Below are 17,719 nucleotides of genomic sequence, written 5' to 3' on the forward strand. Positions count from 1 at the left end.
AAGGAACAACGAAAAGTGTGAACTACCCTGTAGCCCACATACTGGATCTCTGACATAAACCCACACACACACACACGACCTAAAAAACAATTAAAACGAATTAAGAACATGAAACAAAGACAGCAACTAGTGTGTCAAGTAAACTGCTCAGGTCTCATGCAGAGGAGCGCCCTGGAAGAGCCTGGCCATGTCTGCACAATGGTCAGGATGAAGAAGCAATGGTAAAACAAGAGTCTTTCCCTTCCTTTCATGGCCCCCTAATTGTTTGTAGTTTCACTAGTTAACATCACAAAATTGGTAAAAAGAAAAAAAAAAAAAATTAATGTAATTACCTAATCACTATGTGCGACAGACTGTATGACTTTGGCTGAATTACCAGCAAGCTACTGCAAAATGGCATACGATGGGCACATAGTCCACTGCCCCCACGGTTCATGATCAGTGCTTTGGTTGACAGGATGCCCCATCCAGTTACTATTTAGCAACATTTACCAGTACCATTACATCAATCTAATGACATTCATGGGGATCAGTCACTGTCTGTTTCACTGTGGTTCATTTAGTCATGTACAGTGTTATAGAGAAAAAGTTTATATATGAAACCTGCAGAGAAGAATAGTCTCATTGTCTAACTCATGTTGATGGTTGGTAAACATGACAAATATTCACATTCACATTTAAGAAGCCTATTATGTGTATTTATTTTTATTTTGTTCAAGATGTGCTTAGAATCCTACAACTGACACCTGTGGCTAAATGTTTGGCAACTTTTTCAATACAATGCCATTACACCATAGGCAGCTCTGATGTTTTACAGCACAGAACCTTCAACAGACACAAGCCAATGAAAAATAAAATTTTATTAAGTCATCATACTATGGAATGCACAAATTTAATGTCCCACATTTCTGTATATGTGAAAAACAATGTGAAATAAAAATACCATAAAATAAAAATGTGCAAAATGACAACACCATTATGAGAAGTGCTACAGCAGATTTCTGGTTTCTCATTTTATCTTCGGAGACTGATGCTGATCACAACACTCTATTTAGGGTTTTAATAGAATACATTCACTACTTCCATAGTCAAAGTTCTACATAAGTTCCACCACCATCATTTTTTCCACCCCAATTGCAAGGCAAATCACATCATTATACAATATATATTAAAATTAATATTTGATATACAGTCTGTCTTATTTAAATTCAGTTCCATGATCTCTGCTAATACAAAAATCCATCTTTGCCACTGAACACTGCTGCAGGTCTGGACACTGCAGAGCATCATGGTCATCAGTACATGAAAAAATTAAAGAACTCATGTCCTCAAGTCTCCATGGATCCATTCTACCACCATTTTGGCGACTTCTCCTCCTGCATCCAGGACAAAGGCATGCCGGAACCCATTCTCACACAGTCTGATGTCTCCATGTGGGAAGTCCTGCTTGATGTCAAGATAATACTGCACAGGACACCAATGATCTGTAGCTCCATAGTAAAATATGAGCTGAAAATAGAAACATATTTTGTTTACTATAGAACTGCCAAAGCATACTGAATTAAAAATTAACAGCTGAAAATTAGTGAACCATTAGCTGATTATTCAAGCTCAGTATTTTATTATTAATTTATTCATTAATATTTTATATTTTCACAATGTCTTAATTCCATCAATCATTGACTGGTAGCCATTTAGCACATTGAATCATATACAGTAGGTATGTATTTTCTTACCTTTTCAAGATTATTCTTGATGGTTATATTGTCTCTTTCCAGAACATTCTTCATTTCTTGACCACCCATGTACATAGCATTAGCTATAAAGAGAGACAATTGCATTTGCGTCATGGCTTTGATTTAGGTATTAACTTCACATTCACTAGAGATATTTAAAGGTATGGTCTGCAGTGTGAACCACAGTTTGGCGATTTTGTTGTTTTATGTTCTGATGAAAAACCGTTTCTGTTATCAAGTTGATTATTCAACTTGCTGTGTAAAACAAGCCTTTACATACAAAAACCCAGCAAAATTCCCCCATTCATAATTTCATTTTAAATTGTTTCCAACTGCAAAAAATGGCTAAAAATTAACAGAAATGATTCGACATTACATAACACATTCTCAACAAAAACTAAACATATTAAAATCAAATGAATCTAGGTGAGCAACAAGCTTAACCAACCTGCACAGTCTCCAGTGAGCAGACCTACAGTAGGCTGAACGACTGTGAGGTCCAAAGAGTGAATGCCACCAAACACCAGTTTGATCAGGCTGCTTTTGAATCTGTCAGGCAGCAGAGAGAGCAGGAAGAGAGGCAGGTAGGCCACATAACGCATGTGACACAGCACAGGGGTCATAACCTTCCCCTGAGGGGTCTGAGCCATGCGCTCAATGGTAGGAAACAGCATGACAGCCTTCAGAATCTGTATCAAATAAAACAGACAAATCGAAGGGAAAACAAGAGTCACTGAGATAAGAAACCTCCTGAATAGCAAAGGGGAGTTTTTCATGTGAGTGAATCTGCTTCCTGTTAGTGTGAAGAGGAGAGGGGAGTTTTCACACCATTGTCTGACAGACACTAACTTCTCTGTTATGTGTCGTCCTCTAATTTGAGATGTCAATAGACAGCAGGGTGATTTGGAGTAATATAACAAAATTATGATTAATGCAGTCACAAAACATCAATATTGCAAATTTCAGCTCTTAGAAATCATGAGGTAAAGTGATTTACCTTGAGTTCAGGGTCTCTCTTAATCATCTCTAGAATGATGTAGCAGCCGATGGAGTGTCCAACCAGGATCAGGTTGGTTTCTTTGGGAACATGTTTTCTGAGGAACGCTAACTTGTGTTCAATCTGACCGTTCAGACCAAACACATCTGCCTCTGCAGCCGAGGATGCATCTGTTTGAAATACATTTTAAAGGGAGATACATTTTCATCTACGTAACTTGTTTGGTATGCTCGAAATACACAGTAGAGTCTTGTTGGTATATTAGGGACAGCAAAGAAACAGGCCAGTGCACTTTGCTTCCATGCTAACTAATGGAAACACATGGAGTTTCAAGTACAACTTCAACTTTCAAGTAAGCCGACATTAAATCAGATACTATTAGTCACATTTAACTTCAATGAACTACTCCTTGATGCTTTCCCCCACCCCCCACACCCACCTTTTCACCAATAATAGTTCTCTAGTTTAGATCAGATTAGACAGATTAGATGGGAGTCTATAGTGTAAAGACCTTGAGAATCATTGGTACCTTGTACCATGTCCATGGAGTCTGGAGGTACACAGTGGCCAGCATGGCTTACAGCCCACACTGGGTGGTGGTAGCCAAACATACTGTGCAGTGTTTGCATGAAGGTTTTGTAAAAGCCCACTACACCAGGATTACCTGAATGGAAGAGGAAAACATACAGTATGTGTATTTTACATTGTGTTCTACTTTTTTACTTTTTCCATACTTCATTTGTTGTCATACAATTAGTTATTACAAGCAAAGGTTGTTACATTGTGAGTGAAGTGATGTGAAGATACCACTACCATGCAAAAAGGCATGTTTAGTTAAAATGATGATACTCCTCCCTGTAAATATACTGTATACTGATCATAGTGGTGTTTGGTGGCATTCACTCTCTATTAAGGTTTTATGACTAAAAACTCAGAGATTTGGAGATCACCACTGTGGTCAATGAAATTCCAATAGACTAAACTGTTTGGTTTAGTCCAAAGATAAATAAAGATAGAGTTTGGCGCCAGGTGACTGACAGATGTACACTCTACCTGATGGTCGATGAAAAAGTTGCAGAATCCACAGAGCACATGTCAATGCAATCATTATATTATGGTTTGTTTTAATCATTGGACATCTTAACAGGTTCAGCATCACAATAAATACACATGGCTTAGTTAAATCAGTTCAAGTGAATAGTACTGAAATGTAAAAGTTCATTATCAATGTAAAATCATAACAACTGCATGTCATTAACACTCTCTGGATCTCTTTTGACTACAACTCTCATTTTTAGGACTGGATACAAAAACTTCTGTTTCAACTATATGGTGGACGGAGGAAGAGGCTCACAAAACTATGATTGGTTCTAGCTATCTAATGAATAAAAAGCTCAGCCACAGCCAAATCCTTCCAGCTGATGAACCAGACACACAATCATTAACACGGAGTATTAGTCCAACTCACCTGGAATGATAAGAAAAAGAATTTTGTGTCCAGAATGTAACTGACAGGAGCCAAATTTAAGGACCTCTGTGTTGGCTCCACAACAGAAGATAAAGTCTGTTTGTGGTTCATCTCTGCTGCCTGTCACCATGTTTTACATCTCATAAGCTTTGAAGAGAAAGGAAACATCAGAAAGCCAATTATGATCATTTCACTTAAAAAGTCATATTTGAATGCACTTTTCAGGAGCTTCAACCCATTCATTCAAATGCTAAGTACATTAATTCAAATCTAATAAAAAGGTGCTACTGTAATACTCTATTACCACAATGCAACAATCTATTACAACTGGCTCTACAGTTTGACAGCAGGGTCCAAAGGTGATGCAGTTCATCTGTGTCAAAGGCTAAAAAGCGAGACGTGAATGTGGTGCATTCAGGAGCTCCTCTCAACACTAAATTCAAATAACTTAAAATTCTCCAACCATAAAGCCTACACAGTATTTAAGTAACAGAAAGTACACAGTGAGAAGGCTACATATCATATAAAGTTCAATTTAACGGACACCATTTTTAAAATTCAAAATATTCAAACACCAAGCAATATCCCACCATAGGGAGTGATGTACTGAATATCAGCAAGTCTGTGATTCAGTCATAGGTACGAGGCACGCACAGCCTTGTTGATATTCAGTACATCATCACTCCCTCTCGTGTGATATTGCCAAAGATCCTCTATACAGAAGAGACTGCATTACAGGCAGCACCAATGGTATGAAATGGGACACAGTTCCGGTCTCCTTTGTGGGCGTTGTCCCTCAAGCCAAAGCAACTGGCATGAAATGTAACAGTAACTAATATTCAAATCTATCCCTATACGCGATGGCGTATAGATATACCTCAATCATCAAACACGGATACTGGTATTGCTAAAAAATAATTGCTGGTTAATATGGTATACTGAGCGGTATTTAACATTTTATGGTCCTCTCCTATACCGATATAAAGCCGGATAAAATTGAATTTAAATGCAGTTTGGTTTGAGAGTAACGACCACTGACAATAACTTCAATGAGTTGAAATTACAATATACTGAGTGACGTTAGCTTGAATCCTAGTAGCCTTTTTTTGTCTTTATCTGACAAGTATAGTGTGTACTAAATTATACTTTACCTCTTAATATCGGTGAAAAAAAAGATTAATATGATATCCTGCTCATAGTTTAGCGTCTCCCGTTTCTTCTGTGTGAGGACTTCCTGCTTCGAACACTGCCGGCCTCTGATTGATCAGCTGAGCGGTCGTCCCACGATAGCTCTCTTGGTTTTGTTAAAGAGTGATTACCATCCAAAACTCATTCACATTGCTGCCCCCTGTAGTTCTGGAGTGTAGATAGCTCAAAGCTGAGTGAAGGAGCGGTAGGAATGATACAATAGCTAACATATAAGCAGAGACAGCACTCAGTACAGTGACTTAAGTCGCTGCTTCTTTGCATAAAGTAAATAAGTTAAATAAACTAAATAATACTGGCAATATATAATAAAGGATACCTTGCTCAAAATGTTCAATAATGAATTAATAAATAATTATGAAATAAATAATCACATTAATAAATTGTGAAAAATATATAAATTAAACAATAATCTGTTCAAATTTACTGCTGCTGTTATGTAATTGAAACAGAAACAAATGCTATTTCTGTGTTTTAAAGTACACCGCTCAAAAAATTAAGGGAACACTAAATGATCACAGTTTAACACCAAGTCAGTTAAACTTCCGGGAAATTAATCTGTCCATTTAGGAAACACGAGTAATTGTGAATCAATTTCACCTGCTTTGGTGCAAATGAAAGTGAATGCAATGGAGAGGCAAAAGCAAGACAATCCCCAAAAAGGGAATGGTTTTACATGTGGTGGCCACAGACAGTTGCGCTGTCCTGATCCTTCCTCACTGATTCTTCTCTAATTTTGTGTTTTTCTAGGGTCCTTCTTACTACTGGTAGCACGAGGCAGTACCTGCAGCCCAATCAGGTTGCACAGGTAGTCCAGCTCCTCCAGGATGGCACATCCTTATGTGCGGTCACAGGAAGGTTTGTTCTCAAGAGTATCGAGGAGATACTAGGAGACCAGCCATTACACAAGGAGAGCTGGACAGGGCCGTAGAAGAGCATCAACCCAGCAGCAGGACCAGTACCTGCTTCTTTGTGCAAGGAGGACTGGGAGGAGCACTGCCAGAGCCCTCCTCCCTCCAGCAGGTTACTGGTGTGTATATGGGGGGGTCACGTCACACGCTGACCATCACTGACTGATCAGTGAGGTCCCTGGGGGAACAGTTGTGAACAGTGAGGAACTGTGGGGAAGTGAGTTCCTTTGTCTGTGGAGCAAAGAAACATATGGTATCTTGAATGAGTCCCAACAGGGGCCATACACACTACTGAGTCACATTATGAGCTGAATCAGCCTGTGATTTCAATTTTTTTACATTGATTTTCAGTGTGATTGTGAATCCAACCCTCAATTGGTTCATGATTTTGGTTTCCATTGACCGTTGTTACGTCATTTTGTTCTCAACAAATTATACAATGTACGTCAGTAAAGATTTTCAACTTGAATAGTCTGTTCATCATGATCCAATGTGTGATTTGAGTGTGCTCCGTATTTTTTATGTATTTTATGGCTCAACAGTTCACTCAGTCTCACAGCCAGGCCTTAAGTACTTTAATGGAGCACAGAGGGGCAATTTTGACAGCTGTCATACCATGAGCAAGCATCTAGATTGATGTAAAAAAGCCTGGATTTGCCTGGCTTGCGACATCAGTACTTTCATCAGTACGTATTTTATTTATCAGTTATCAGTATATCAGTTTGCAAAAAGGTAATCTGTTTGACTCCTGATACTTTTGGAAGTCATAATAAATCAAAAGTAATGCTGTAGAATTATAGTGCAAATTTGTTATAAAATACACACATTCATTCTCTGTCTGTCTGTCTCTTTCTTTCTTTTTCTCTCTCTCTCTCTCACACACACACACACACACACACACACACACACACACACACACACACACACACACACACACACACCCAAAGAAATGAATCAAAGTATATACAATTCAATATACTTTATGGGATGGTAATGAAATAATTAGAGGAATGAACTAGTACAACAATACTAACTTATAACATAACTTCAGAGGATCACACCAAAACCTGTCAACAGCCAAACTATTGACCAATCAGATTACTGGAAAAACTGAGTCATCATTCCTACAGGATCCTAACAGGGAAAAAAAGAGTTTACAATAAAGTGATCAATAATAACGAGCAGTAGATATAAAATATAAAAAAATCAGTGGAATAGTTTTCCTGTTTGAGTCTTTCCATATGTCCACTCTGGTTTTAAAGCAAAGCTTCTAAAATCACCTTAAATAAATAGCCTATATAATAACTATTATAGGTTAATTTTTATTGAACAGATATTGTTTAATCTGACAGGATTCCTGACAGTGATGAAGCTTTTACTCTCTTCATCATCAATGCAGCTCAGAATAATATAAGGATACTCATTGACCAGAACTGGAGAAAAAAACTAAACCTCTGATGTCTTTGATTAGAACAATTAGCCACACAGTGTTAATTATTTCCATGATTATAAATGAACATTACAGTCAGACTGACTCATCAGACCTCGACTACTTCTCTCCACTTTTCATTCTCTCCTCTCTACAGCAGAAAGTTTGACATGAACTTTAACTATTCTCTCTGCATCACATGTTGAAAATATTCAAACGTGATGATAATTCGTGCACTTATTTACAATGTATCTTTAGTCTTTAGACTTCAACAGAAATTATATTTAGACATGGAAATAATATTTTTTATATTTGAGTCATGTGATCTTATTGTTAACATTTGACATTGTTGAACATGACTTCTGGTCATTGCTATAACTTACCATCAAGTAAGCGTTTCATCTCAGATCATATTAAGTACTTTGTTCATGTTTCAGACGATGTTGCTTATAATTAACCACTCTGCCTCTTTCACATGAACGTGCTCGTACCTGGATGTAAAACCAGGGTTAACTGAGGCAGTTGATAACCAGCTTTGTAGTACAGGTTATCAGGGCGGTCAATGTTAGGTTCAGATAACGCAGATAACTAAACGTTATCCCGGGTATGTTGAACTTCCTTCATAGTAGCGACCTCAGATGTGTTGTCTTGATATGCAGCACTTTTTTCAGATTTTTGTTTTGGTGGTTTTGTGTTTTTGTTGTTGCATTGTTTCTGTATTTGCAGTGTTTGCTATTTATGTCTTTGTTTTGGCTTCCTGCAGCCGTTTTTTCATTTGTCACAACGTTGCAGTTGTTGTATTTGTTTTGTATTTACGTATGCGTTTTTGAATCTGCATCGTTTATGAATTTGCAGCTTGTTTCTCTTATTGGAAGTGTTTTGGGCCATTGAAGTGCATTTGCCCTGCCCAGCCACCCTACCAATGCCTGCTCCTCATGCTGCAAATGTCCAAAGCTCCTTTCAAACCATTGTGTTTTAATTTATTGACCTCCTGGCTCAGCTGGTCAGTCTTGATCTGAGTTCACTCACTTTCTGACCAATTGTTCTACTATAATTATTTAATATTACTATAAAGCAAAACAAAGTGTAATTGGTTGTAAATTTTTTAACCTGCATATGGATAATGCTAGTTGTTGTACAGCCAATGAATTTCGAAAAAAATTATTGATTCCATTAATTCCCAACAGTACAATTCAGGTGCCAGTCACAGGTGGTAATTTTTCTACCGTCTTCTTTCACAGAGTCTGGATATTGATCATATCCGTTAGGAGGACCTCTTGATCATTGACCATAATGTATATTTTTTGATCATTCTGCAAATACTGACTCCATTCGTCCCAAAAGAACAGTGCATCAACAGTAATGTAACTGTCATTCTCCCCTTACCCTAACCTTAAATAAAGGAACAAAGAGCTGGGTCAAAGTAACCCAACCAGCTGGTCAGCTGCAAATAAACCCCTTAAACCTCTCTGGCCCATCATGAGCAACCCAAGTGTGAACGTATTTAAATAGAATGTATGATTAATTATTCATTTTTAATTGATTAATTTATAACCTGAATGGCTAATAATCAGTAATTGTTGGTGTTTGGCCTTGGTGGAGGTTTGAGCTCTTCTTGGTGGGATTATTATTCAGAATATATTATCCATGAACATGACATTTGTCAAACTTTTTAATGGGGTAAAAATACAGCTGTGCTGGTGGTGATAACAATGTGCCCATCTTTTTATGTGGGCAGTGCATATATTGGTAACTCAAAACCATTTAAAAGTTACAACATGGCTTCTCAGGTTGAATGACAGCTGATCCAGCTGTGCCACTGTTTATGCAGACAGCCTAACTATGGACCAGGTGTAAGTATTAAAGCACATCTGACTAAAGTGGTTTCTGTTGTTGTTTTTTTAAATCAAGGTGACAAGTAGCACAACATCACTGTAAAGGAGGACTCTGGTGTCAGATGCAAATATCCCCTGCACCGTCACATCTCTCAGTGAGTGTTACACTAGTTGGTCTGTTTCATGTCTCTACAGTATCAACAGAGGCACAGCCACTACTCCTCTTCCTCTTCCCACTATCTCTGTTTGCTGGGCAGTCTCGGTACCCGACTGTCTGGCCTACATCAGTCCTTTGGTGATAAGCGGGTGTTTCTGGGAAGCTCTGCCCAGACCCCAGCACCTGTCTGACAGTCATATTCACTCTGGAGCTCTGGATGTACTTGGAGCACACCATCCAGTCCTGTTTTGATATCTGTTCCATCACAGTGCTGTCCTGCAGGGAGGAGGCCGGGCTGCAGACTTCCATCTCTAAAGGGGTATGGTCTTGTGGCACTGGAACAATTCGTGGGAGAGCGTGGTAAAGGAGGCGACTCTGTCCCGACATAACCATTACATCCCCACTGTGTATGTACATAGCAGTGGGGGGGTCCTGTCTGTGTGTGCCTCCCAGGAGGAAGATGGCTGACTGCCCAAAACTAGAAAAAGACAACAACAACAGCAAAGGGTTTGGAATATTTTCCTGTTCTTAACCAAGCAATTACTGAATTGCATTGACTACAGAAAAATGAGTAACAGCCTGAACTGCTGGTACAATAAAACAAATGTGTGAACTGATCCTGAACCTGTCTTTAAGTTAATACTGTTCTCCCCTCTCACCTGAATGACAGCAATGGGCGGCTGTGATCCAGTTCTGCTTCGTCCACATGGATTCCTAGAGAGGAATCAGGTCGATAGTAGTTGAGGATTCCAGCCTCTGCTTTGAATCCTGGGAAGCCACAGGCGGCTGCTATTTGTAAGGACAGCAAGTGAAGATCAGCTGGGAAAGGAGTGTAATGGTTGGCAGAGTAAGTCTGTGAAGGGAACAATAAAGGAAACATTTGGTCCACTACACAAGAAAAGCAATGTGGAGAGATATGTTATAACAGGCTGTGAAATATTAAATACCACAGTTTTCTTTCCATACATTTTTTTCAAACTTGTTCACAAAGTTCTTAAAACAAACAAGACGTTTGGCTCATCTCACAAATTGTAAATGAAAAAAACAAAAGGTCCATGAAGAAAACAACTGATGTGTTTAAATACTCCTGGTGGCCTTATGGTGGTTTTAGACAACTGGAGCCTGTATTTTCTTCTGAAATTACACAAATGTATCTCTATTTTGTCCTTTTCTTTTCTATGCGTTTATGAAGCCAGGGATCCTACTGGTTTTTAACTATGTTTTGGAAATTTGAATCCTTTATTATAGACAGTTAGATAAAGAGAGAAAATGCATGAGATTCAAAAAACGCTGCTGGCCTGATCCTCCATATTTTCCTCTTCTCCTGTGTTTTATTTGAAGTGTTGATCCATAAGAAGATATATTTCTGGTTTTAAGAACCAAAAGCCATCTCAATGTCGTTTTGCATCTCCTCTCTCAATATGTTCACAGTATTTATACAGAACCCAAACCTGTTTTATACATTTTTTTACAAGATGGGACCTTTAAGCATGGTAGGGTTTAGGGTCAGTATTTTAAACCCTATCTCCTGAAAGCTTGTTGTTTATGTGGATATAGATTTATACATTATCTTCTAACAAAGCAGGCTGTGTTGCTTACCTTGGTATCCCAGTTGTAATGATATCCCAGAGTGACCCAGCGCAGCCTCTCCAGTAGAGTCAGTGGTTCTCTCTTTCCAGAGGGAGGACAACTGTGGAGGACAACACAGAACACACTTAAAGAGGCAGGCAACAGTGGGCCAGTGTACTGTCACTAAACCAAGCTTCCACCAAACAAAGCAAGAGTACTGCATAGATTTAGCATTGCACTTCACTATAACACTGTCAGACACATTAAAAACTGTTGCAGCAGAACCAGAGTTTTTTTCCCCACAAATACTTCTTCCTTCCTCAAAACCTTCTGCCAACATTACTTACATAGCGACTCAAATGCCTGTTAGTGTGGTAGTTTGATAGTTCAGTTGGAGATTTGTGTTTGTTATGCCTGGTGGGCTACAGAGGTCTGGTAAGGTCACTTCTTTTTAACTCCACAACATCCTCTGATTTCTTTTCATTTTCCAACTTGCACCAACTAACGCTGACTCCAATGACATCACTTGAGGCAATTTATCAGACTTCCCACAGCTCCCTCTGGAGACACAAAAATTAAATTAATTAAATAAATAAAATTTGTCTCAAGATTTAAACTTGGCAGTCCTCTCTACTGGACAAACGAAATGAGGACACTGTCTCTAAATTACCTCAAACATATTTCCAACATTTCTATACTAACATTTACCTAATATTTTCATTTACTGGCTGACACATACACCAATCCCTAGTCTGTGATAACCTGAAGACTGTCAGACAGACAATTTATTGATCAGGCTCTATTTGTAGTGGTTACTGGACTGACAAGCTTGTCAAAAGGGCTGGGTCTGTGCTTTGCAGGAGTCTGGACTCACTCCGGACTGTTATGGAGAGAATGTAAGATGGAGGCCATCTTGGACAATACCAACCATCCTCTCCACAACATTCTGGCAGGACAGTGAAGCAGCTATAGTAGCAAATGTTTCATCTCACTGCACTGCAGAACAGAGAGGTTCAGGAAATCCTTTGTTCCCAGGCCATACAACACCTATCTATCTATCTATCTATCTATCTATCTATCTATCTATCTATCTATCTATCTATCTATCTATCTATGATACTGAGATACTGAGTCTGTGATTATTTGATAGTGGCAGCTAGATTTCCTGAAGCTGGATGAACTGGAGCTGTAATAGGAAAATTTGACATTTCAGGTAGAGGAACACTGCGAAGGAACAACCAAAAGTTTGGGCAATTATTGTTTTCCCCGGCTATTACCTAAAATGCTTTAAGGAATGACACAACAACAACTAACTTGCCCAGGTCAGAATTGTCCGTGGGAAGGAGTACAGCTAATCTTACCTGAGGGCATGTATGCTCTTACCCCAGATGTCCTGGGTGTCAGAGAGAGACATATGCATGTCCAGGTTGCAGACGTTGGGCTTCTGAGGGTAAGTCTTCAGACACTGTCTGACCCAGAACGGTTGGGAGCCCAGCAGGAACGGGTTGGAGATGAAGATGAACCCTGAACAACACACAACATTAAAGAACTGGGTCATAGAAATGTTTGATAAGATTAATCTACTGTTATATTGATGTCCATTAGTATGCCACACTGAAAGAAGATGCTCTCATGCAGAGTCAGGCAACAAATGAAAAGAAAACCCCTGAGTGTAAGGAGAGATACAAATTGCAGATGTTTGCACTCAGGGCTTGAGGGCTCACTGAATGGTTTGATAAGTATGAAAATGATCTAGACCAAGCTGAACATCAATGGTAGATTTAGAGATGACATGCTGGGCAGTGCTTTCCAAGAACATCATCAAAACACCACAGGTTTTGGAGGAATGCTTTCATCCCTCCAGTAGAGTTCAAACAGTTGGGGAATCTATGATCAGGAATACTGAAGCTGATCTGGTATTGATAATCTGGTATTGATAATCTGGTATTGATACTAGAGGAATAACATCTTACTGACATCATCTTTATTTGTCATCCACTGGTGTTTTGCTCTATGTATGTTTTCTCTCCAACTAAATACTGAATTTAGTTTTGGTCTGAGAGTGTGTTAAACTATTGACCTGAGTTAGATTTGAGTAAAGAACTGTCTGTCTGTCCATCTGTCCTGTGTTTACCTGGGTAGCCCTGCAGGCCGAAGGCTCTCCAGTCTCTGACAGGCTTTAATCCAACCCTTGTAGCCTCCACATCACTCACTGTCACTGGGTCCAATTTAGCTGGGACTACCTATCAATCACACAGACACACACACAAAGTTACATCAGGCATCCAGTTTGCTGCAGTGGCTGATGTAAATAATAAAAATAGTCCCATCCTTTTCTCCCAGCCAATCCCATTCATTGAGTATAGGCTATGTAGACTTGTCAACCAATATAGAGAAGAAATCTAATGCAACCTGGTACAAACATTCTGACACCAATCTGTAATTTATGGAACTTCAAGTACTGCACAGTCTGTGCCAAGGATGTTCATTGATTCATCTCTGGTGATGTTTGGAGTCTATACAGTCTGTACCGCTGGTGCATTATACATATATGTTAACATTAGCAGGTGTATCCCACATTGTTTTCCACTGATATTTATACACAGTTAACTCCAGTTCAGCTAACATTTTCACATTTTCCTGACTCTTTATGAATTAAATGCTTCTTTCCCTCCTTGTCCTCGTTCCGGTACCTAAAGTAGGATGAGTGGCTGAGATAAATGACCACAGACCGGTGGCCCTCATATTACACATCATGAAGACCCTGGAGCAGCTGCTTCTCCACCTTCTGAGGTCATAGGTTGAACATACACTAGACCCCTTACAGTTCGCCTACAAAGAACATATTGCAGTTGATGATCCTGTCCTTTACATGCTCCACCGGGCCCATTCTTACTTGGATGAGCCAGGTGGTTAAATGAGGATTATGTTCTTCGATTATTCAAGTACATTTAACAAGACAAGCTTGAAGGGATGGGGGTGGATCCCTGCTTCACGTCCTGGATTGTGGATTACCTAACAAGACGACCACAGTACGTCAGGGTGGGTAACTGTGTCTCAGGGACAGTGATGAGCAGCACTTGGGCTCCACAGGGGACTGTTCTGGCTCCATTCCTGTTCACCCTATATACGGCAGACTTTAAATACAACTCTGAGTCCTGCCACATCCAGAAATACTCGGATGACACAGCTTACATGGTGTGTATCAGGAATGGGCACATAAAGGAGTACAGGGACCTGCGGTGGCCTTCAGAGAATGAAGCAACAAGAACTGCCTTCTTCTGAACATCTCCAAGACCAAGGAGATGGTCATCGACATTCAGAGGTCTAGGCCCACCCTTCAGCCAGTCAACATTAGAAGGAGGGACATTGGGGTGGTGCACGCTTATAAATACAGATGTTCACCTGAACAGTAAACTGGACTGGTCCCTGAACACGGATGCCATCTACCAGAAGGGGCAGAGCCAGCTATTGTTCCTCAGGAGGCTCAGGTCCTTTGACATCTGCAGTGAAATGCTGCACATGTTTTATAAGTCAGTGGTGACCAGTGTACTCTTTTCTGCTGCAGTCTGCTGGGGTAGCAGCATGTCAGACATGAACCCAAGGAGACTTGACAAGCTGGTCAAAAAGGCTGGGTCTGTGCTTGGCTTGAGTCTGGACTCACTCAGGACTGTTGTGGAGAGATGGATGCAATGTAAGATGGAGGCCAATACCAACCATCCTGTCCACAACATTCTAGCAGGACAGAGAAGCAGCTACAGCAAATGTTTCATCTCACTGCGCTGCAGAAAGGTTAAGGAGATCCTTTGTCTCAGCCAAAGGAAGTGGACTAATTTAACTATTATTGTTTATTTATTATTAAATGTTATCATTATTATCAACAATGAGCTAATGGCAAAATGAATTTCTCCTTCGTGATAAATTATTTATCTATCTCGTAGGCTCAAGAAAACATATGACCTGAATTATCATACTGTGTTACATTAATCACCTACGTCCTTTGGTTCGGATAGTCCCAAAGCCTAAACGTTTTGTTGATAACGCTTTTCAAACATATGTTTTCAATTACCATTGCCGATTAACTGCTTGTATGTACGGAAGTATAACGCCGGCCTTATGGCAGTAAAGCGTGTGAAGTGCACTTCCGCCACTGCCAAGACCCACTTTGTGTCTAAAGTGCAATTTCTGGTGGTTTCGTAAGTCCTCATTTTTTAATTTACACCCACTAAAAATGTGTCCACGAACCTTAAAGTTGCAAGTTACAACACCGTCAGATCAGGCTCAATCACGTGAGTCTTGCGAACCACAATGTCTGTTCTACTGGTTTGACTCTTAGCTCACCATGTCACTCGGTACATCTTTGGAAAAGTCAAGGACATTACTGAAATCTGGCGAAGGGTGTCTTCTCTTGTAAAACTTGAATATTTTTCTAAATGCATCCTCTCCGCTCTCCACCATGTAGGCTGCCATCTTGGCCGTGACGTCACTTGATAACCTTTCAACTCAAGCCCGTTCCGGAGCATTCCCAACTAAATGGTTTTACATTTCTTCATAATGAAAACGATTAAAAAATGAACACAATTTGAAGAACACACAAACACTTAACGAAATTGGGCCTCAAGTTGCAACATATTGTTCTGTCACATGTCTACACCAGTTTGTATCACGTGATTTTACGTCATGGTTAGCGTGGTAGACGAACGACCAAACATGGCGGCGCCCTCTAAGAAAGTTTTCGAGGTCTTCGTGTCTAAAATACCATGGACTATAGCCGGCAGTAAGTTGATTAAATTGTTTAAATGATCTTTCATATTTAGTGGCAGAAAGATATGTATCTGTAGCCACTCACTGTACTTTGTACATGGTTTTATAACCTGCTGGATGTGTCAGTCACACCGTCATCTCATAATAGCCTCTGCATGTGAGAAGGAGGAGGAGGGTAATGCGTGATGTCAAAATCTATTTTAATGTTATAACTGAGCAGTTTCTTTCAATTCCATATAAAACACCAGCAACAAACACGCAGTGATCAGTTTATGTTTCAAACTTAACTAAAACTAACGTAGTCTAGTGGAACAGTCCTGCAACAAACCCTTCCGTCATGAAGGATGTAATCTGCAGTTAAACTGTAAACTGTGTTAGAGAGATGTTGATTCAACCTCATGGTCCTTTTGGAGGGTTCAGTTTGTGGTGCTATTGAACAATGATTGTGTTATACTGACAGACGTTTCTATTATATTGTGCACAAGTATAATGCAATTTCAGTAAAAAGTGAAGGACATGTAGGCTTTATGGCCGGGCTGTTGTATAAGACTGCATACACTTTAGATAGCTGTAAGCTAATAAACTGTAAACTGAGTGTGTAAGTGTCAGTTATGCTGTAGTGCAGGTCTTAAGTTAGTGAAACTCAGAGTTTGTGTTTGAGAATATTAAATGTCTGTGTGTATTTTTCAGAGGAGATGAGGGAGTACTTTGGACAGTTTGGCCCAGTGAAGAAATGTCTTCTACCATTTGTAAGTTGGCACATCAGAATGACTGACTAGCTCTACTGCGTATTGTACAGTATTGAGTGGAGTGCGTACCATGAAGGCGTAGTCCTAAACGCAGTGGGCAGGTTTGAGTTCAACCTGTAGCTCCTCTCTCTCTCTCTCACTGACTTTCCCATCTCTCTTCTATCACAATTAAATATTCAAGAAATAAGCAAAAAAATAACTTAAAAGAAAGTGTTGAACCTGGCTGGGACACGCTTGTTGTTCAACACCCAATTGTGGCATTTGAAGTTGAAAGGATTGAACAACAAGTGCGTCCCAGACAGGTTCATTACCTTTTCTGTCCCCTGGAAACACTTCTGTATTTGCAGCTCATGTGTTGTCAAATTGATGAAAATGTTTTCTGAATTTGTCTGTCTTCATGTGTTTTCTTAAGTTGCTGTGTGTTGAGCTCTCGGGGCCACTGTAGTTCTGTCCATATATATATATATATACACACACACACACACACACACACACACAGGTGCAGGTCAATAAATTAGAATATAATCAAAAAGTTGATTTATTTCAGTAATTCCATTCAAAAAGTGAAACTTGTATATTATATTAATTCATTACACACAGACTGATATATATCAAATGTTTATTTCTTTTAATTTTGATGATTATAACTGACAACTAATGAAAATCCCAAATTCAGTATCTCAGAAAATTAGATTATTACTTAAGACCAATACAAAAAAAAGGATTTTTAGAAATGTTGGCCAACTGAAAAGTATGAACATGAAAAGTATGAGCATGTACAGCACTCAATACTTAGTCGGGGCTCCTTTTGCCTGAATTACTGAGGCAATGCGGCGTGGCATGGAGTCGATCAGTCTGTGGCACTGCTCAGGTGTTATGAGAGCCCAGGTTGCTCTGA

General features: G+C 39.5%; 3 protein-coding genes across 3 annotated transcripts in view; 1 reads left to right on the forward strand and 2 right to left on the reverse strand.

The window, feature by feature from the left end:
- Positions 1–842: 842 nt before the first annotated feature.
- Positions 843–5,492, reverse strand: ldah (lipid droplet associated hydrolase). The gene is made up of 7 exons (XM_023406737.2): positions 5,353–5,492; positions 4,202–4,348; positions 3,245–3,397; positions 2,734–2,903; positions 2,185–2,425; positions 1,737–1,819; positions 843–1,509 (listed from the first exon to the last, which is right to left on the reverse strand). The coding sequence occupies exons 2-7, from the start codon at positions 4,329–4,331 to the stop codon at positions 1,321–1,323; spliced, it is 966 nt and encodes a 321-aa protein (XP_023262505.1). The 5' UTR covers positions 4,332–4,348; positions 5,353–5,492; the 3' UTR covers positions 843–1,320.
- Positions 5,493–7,282: 1,790 nt separating this feature from the next.
- alkbh1 (alkB homolog 1, histone H2A dioxygenase) lies at positions 7,283–15,931 on the reverse strand. Its single transcript, XM_023406743.2, has 6 exons — positions 15,650–15,931; positions 13,443–13,551; positions 12,670–12,832; positions 11,339–11,429; positions 10,399–10,592; positions 7,283–10,217 (listed from the first exon to the last, which is right to left on the reverse strand). The coding sequence occupies exons 1-6, from the start codon at positions 15,776–15,778 to the stop codon at positions 9,764–9,766; spliced, it is 1,140 nt and encodes a 379-aa protein (XP_023262511.1). The 5' UTR covers positions 15,779–15,931; the 3' UTR covers positions 7,283–9,763.
- Positions 15,932–15,950: 19 nt separating this feature from the next.
- The window catches only part of slirp (SRA stem-loop interacting RNA binding protein), a 3,762-nt gene continuing 1,993 nt past the window's right edge, over positions 15,951–17,719 (forward strand). Inside the window, exons 1-2 of the mRNA XM_023406744.2 lie at positions 15,951–16,085; positions 16,763–16,821. Coding sequence (XP_023262512.1) covers positions 15,989–16,085; positions 16,763–16,821 — 156 coding nt within the window. The 5' untranslated portion in view covers positions 15,951–15,988. The remainder of the gene's footprint in view (positions 16,086–16,762; positions 16,822–17,719) is intronic.

The sequence above is a fragment of the Seriola lalandi genome, unplaced genomic scaffold (genome assembly GCF_002814215.2).
Source record: "Seriola lalandi dorsalis isolate HSWRI2012SDOR001 ecotype SW California unplaced genomic scaffold, Sedor1 jcf7180002054316, whole genome shotgun sequence".
Classification (NCBI taxonomy): Eukaryota; Metazoa; Chordata; class Actinopteri; order Carangiformes; family Carangidae; genus Seriola; species Seriola lalandi.

Coding starts and splice junctions, on each gene's coding strand:
- ldah (XM_023406737.2), bottom strand. CDS start 4,331: ATGGTGACAGGCAGCAGAGATGAACCACAAACAGACTTTATCTTCTGT. Junction 2,426..2,733: donor AGAGAGACCCTGAACTCAAG/GTAAATCACTTT, acceptor TATTTGATACAG/ATTCTGAAGGCTGTCATGCT. Junction 1,820..2,184: donor GCTCACTGGAGACTGTGCAG/GTTGGTTAAGCT, acceptor CTCTCTTTATAG/CTAATGCTATGTACATGGGT.
- alkbh1 (XM_023406743.2), bottom strand. CDS start 15,778: ATGGCAGCCTACATGGTGGAGAGCGGAGAGGATGCATTTAGAAAAATA. Junction 13,552..15,649: donor AAGATGTACCGAGTGACATG/GTGAGCTAAGAG, acceptor TGTGATTGATAG/GTAGTCCCAGCTAAATTGGA. Junction 10,593..11,338: donor ATTACAACTGGGATACCAAG/GTAAGCAACACA, acceptor TTCCCTTCACAG/ACTTACTCTGCCAACCATTA.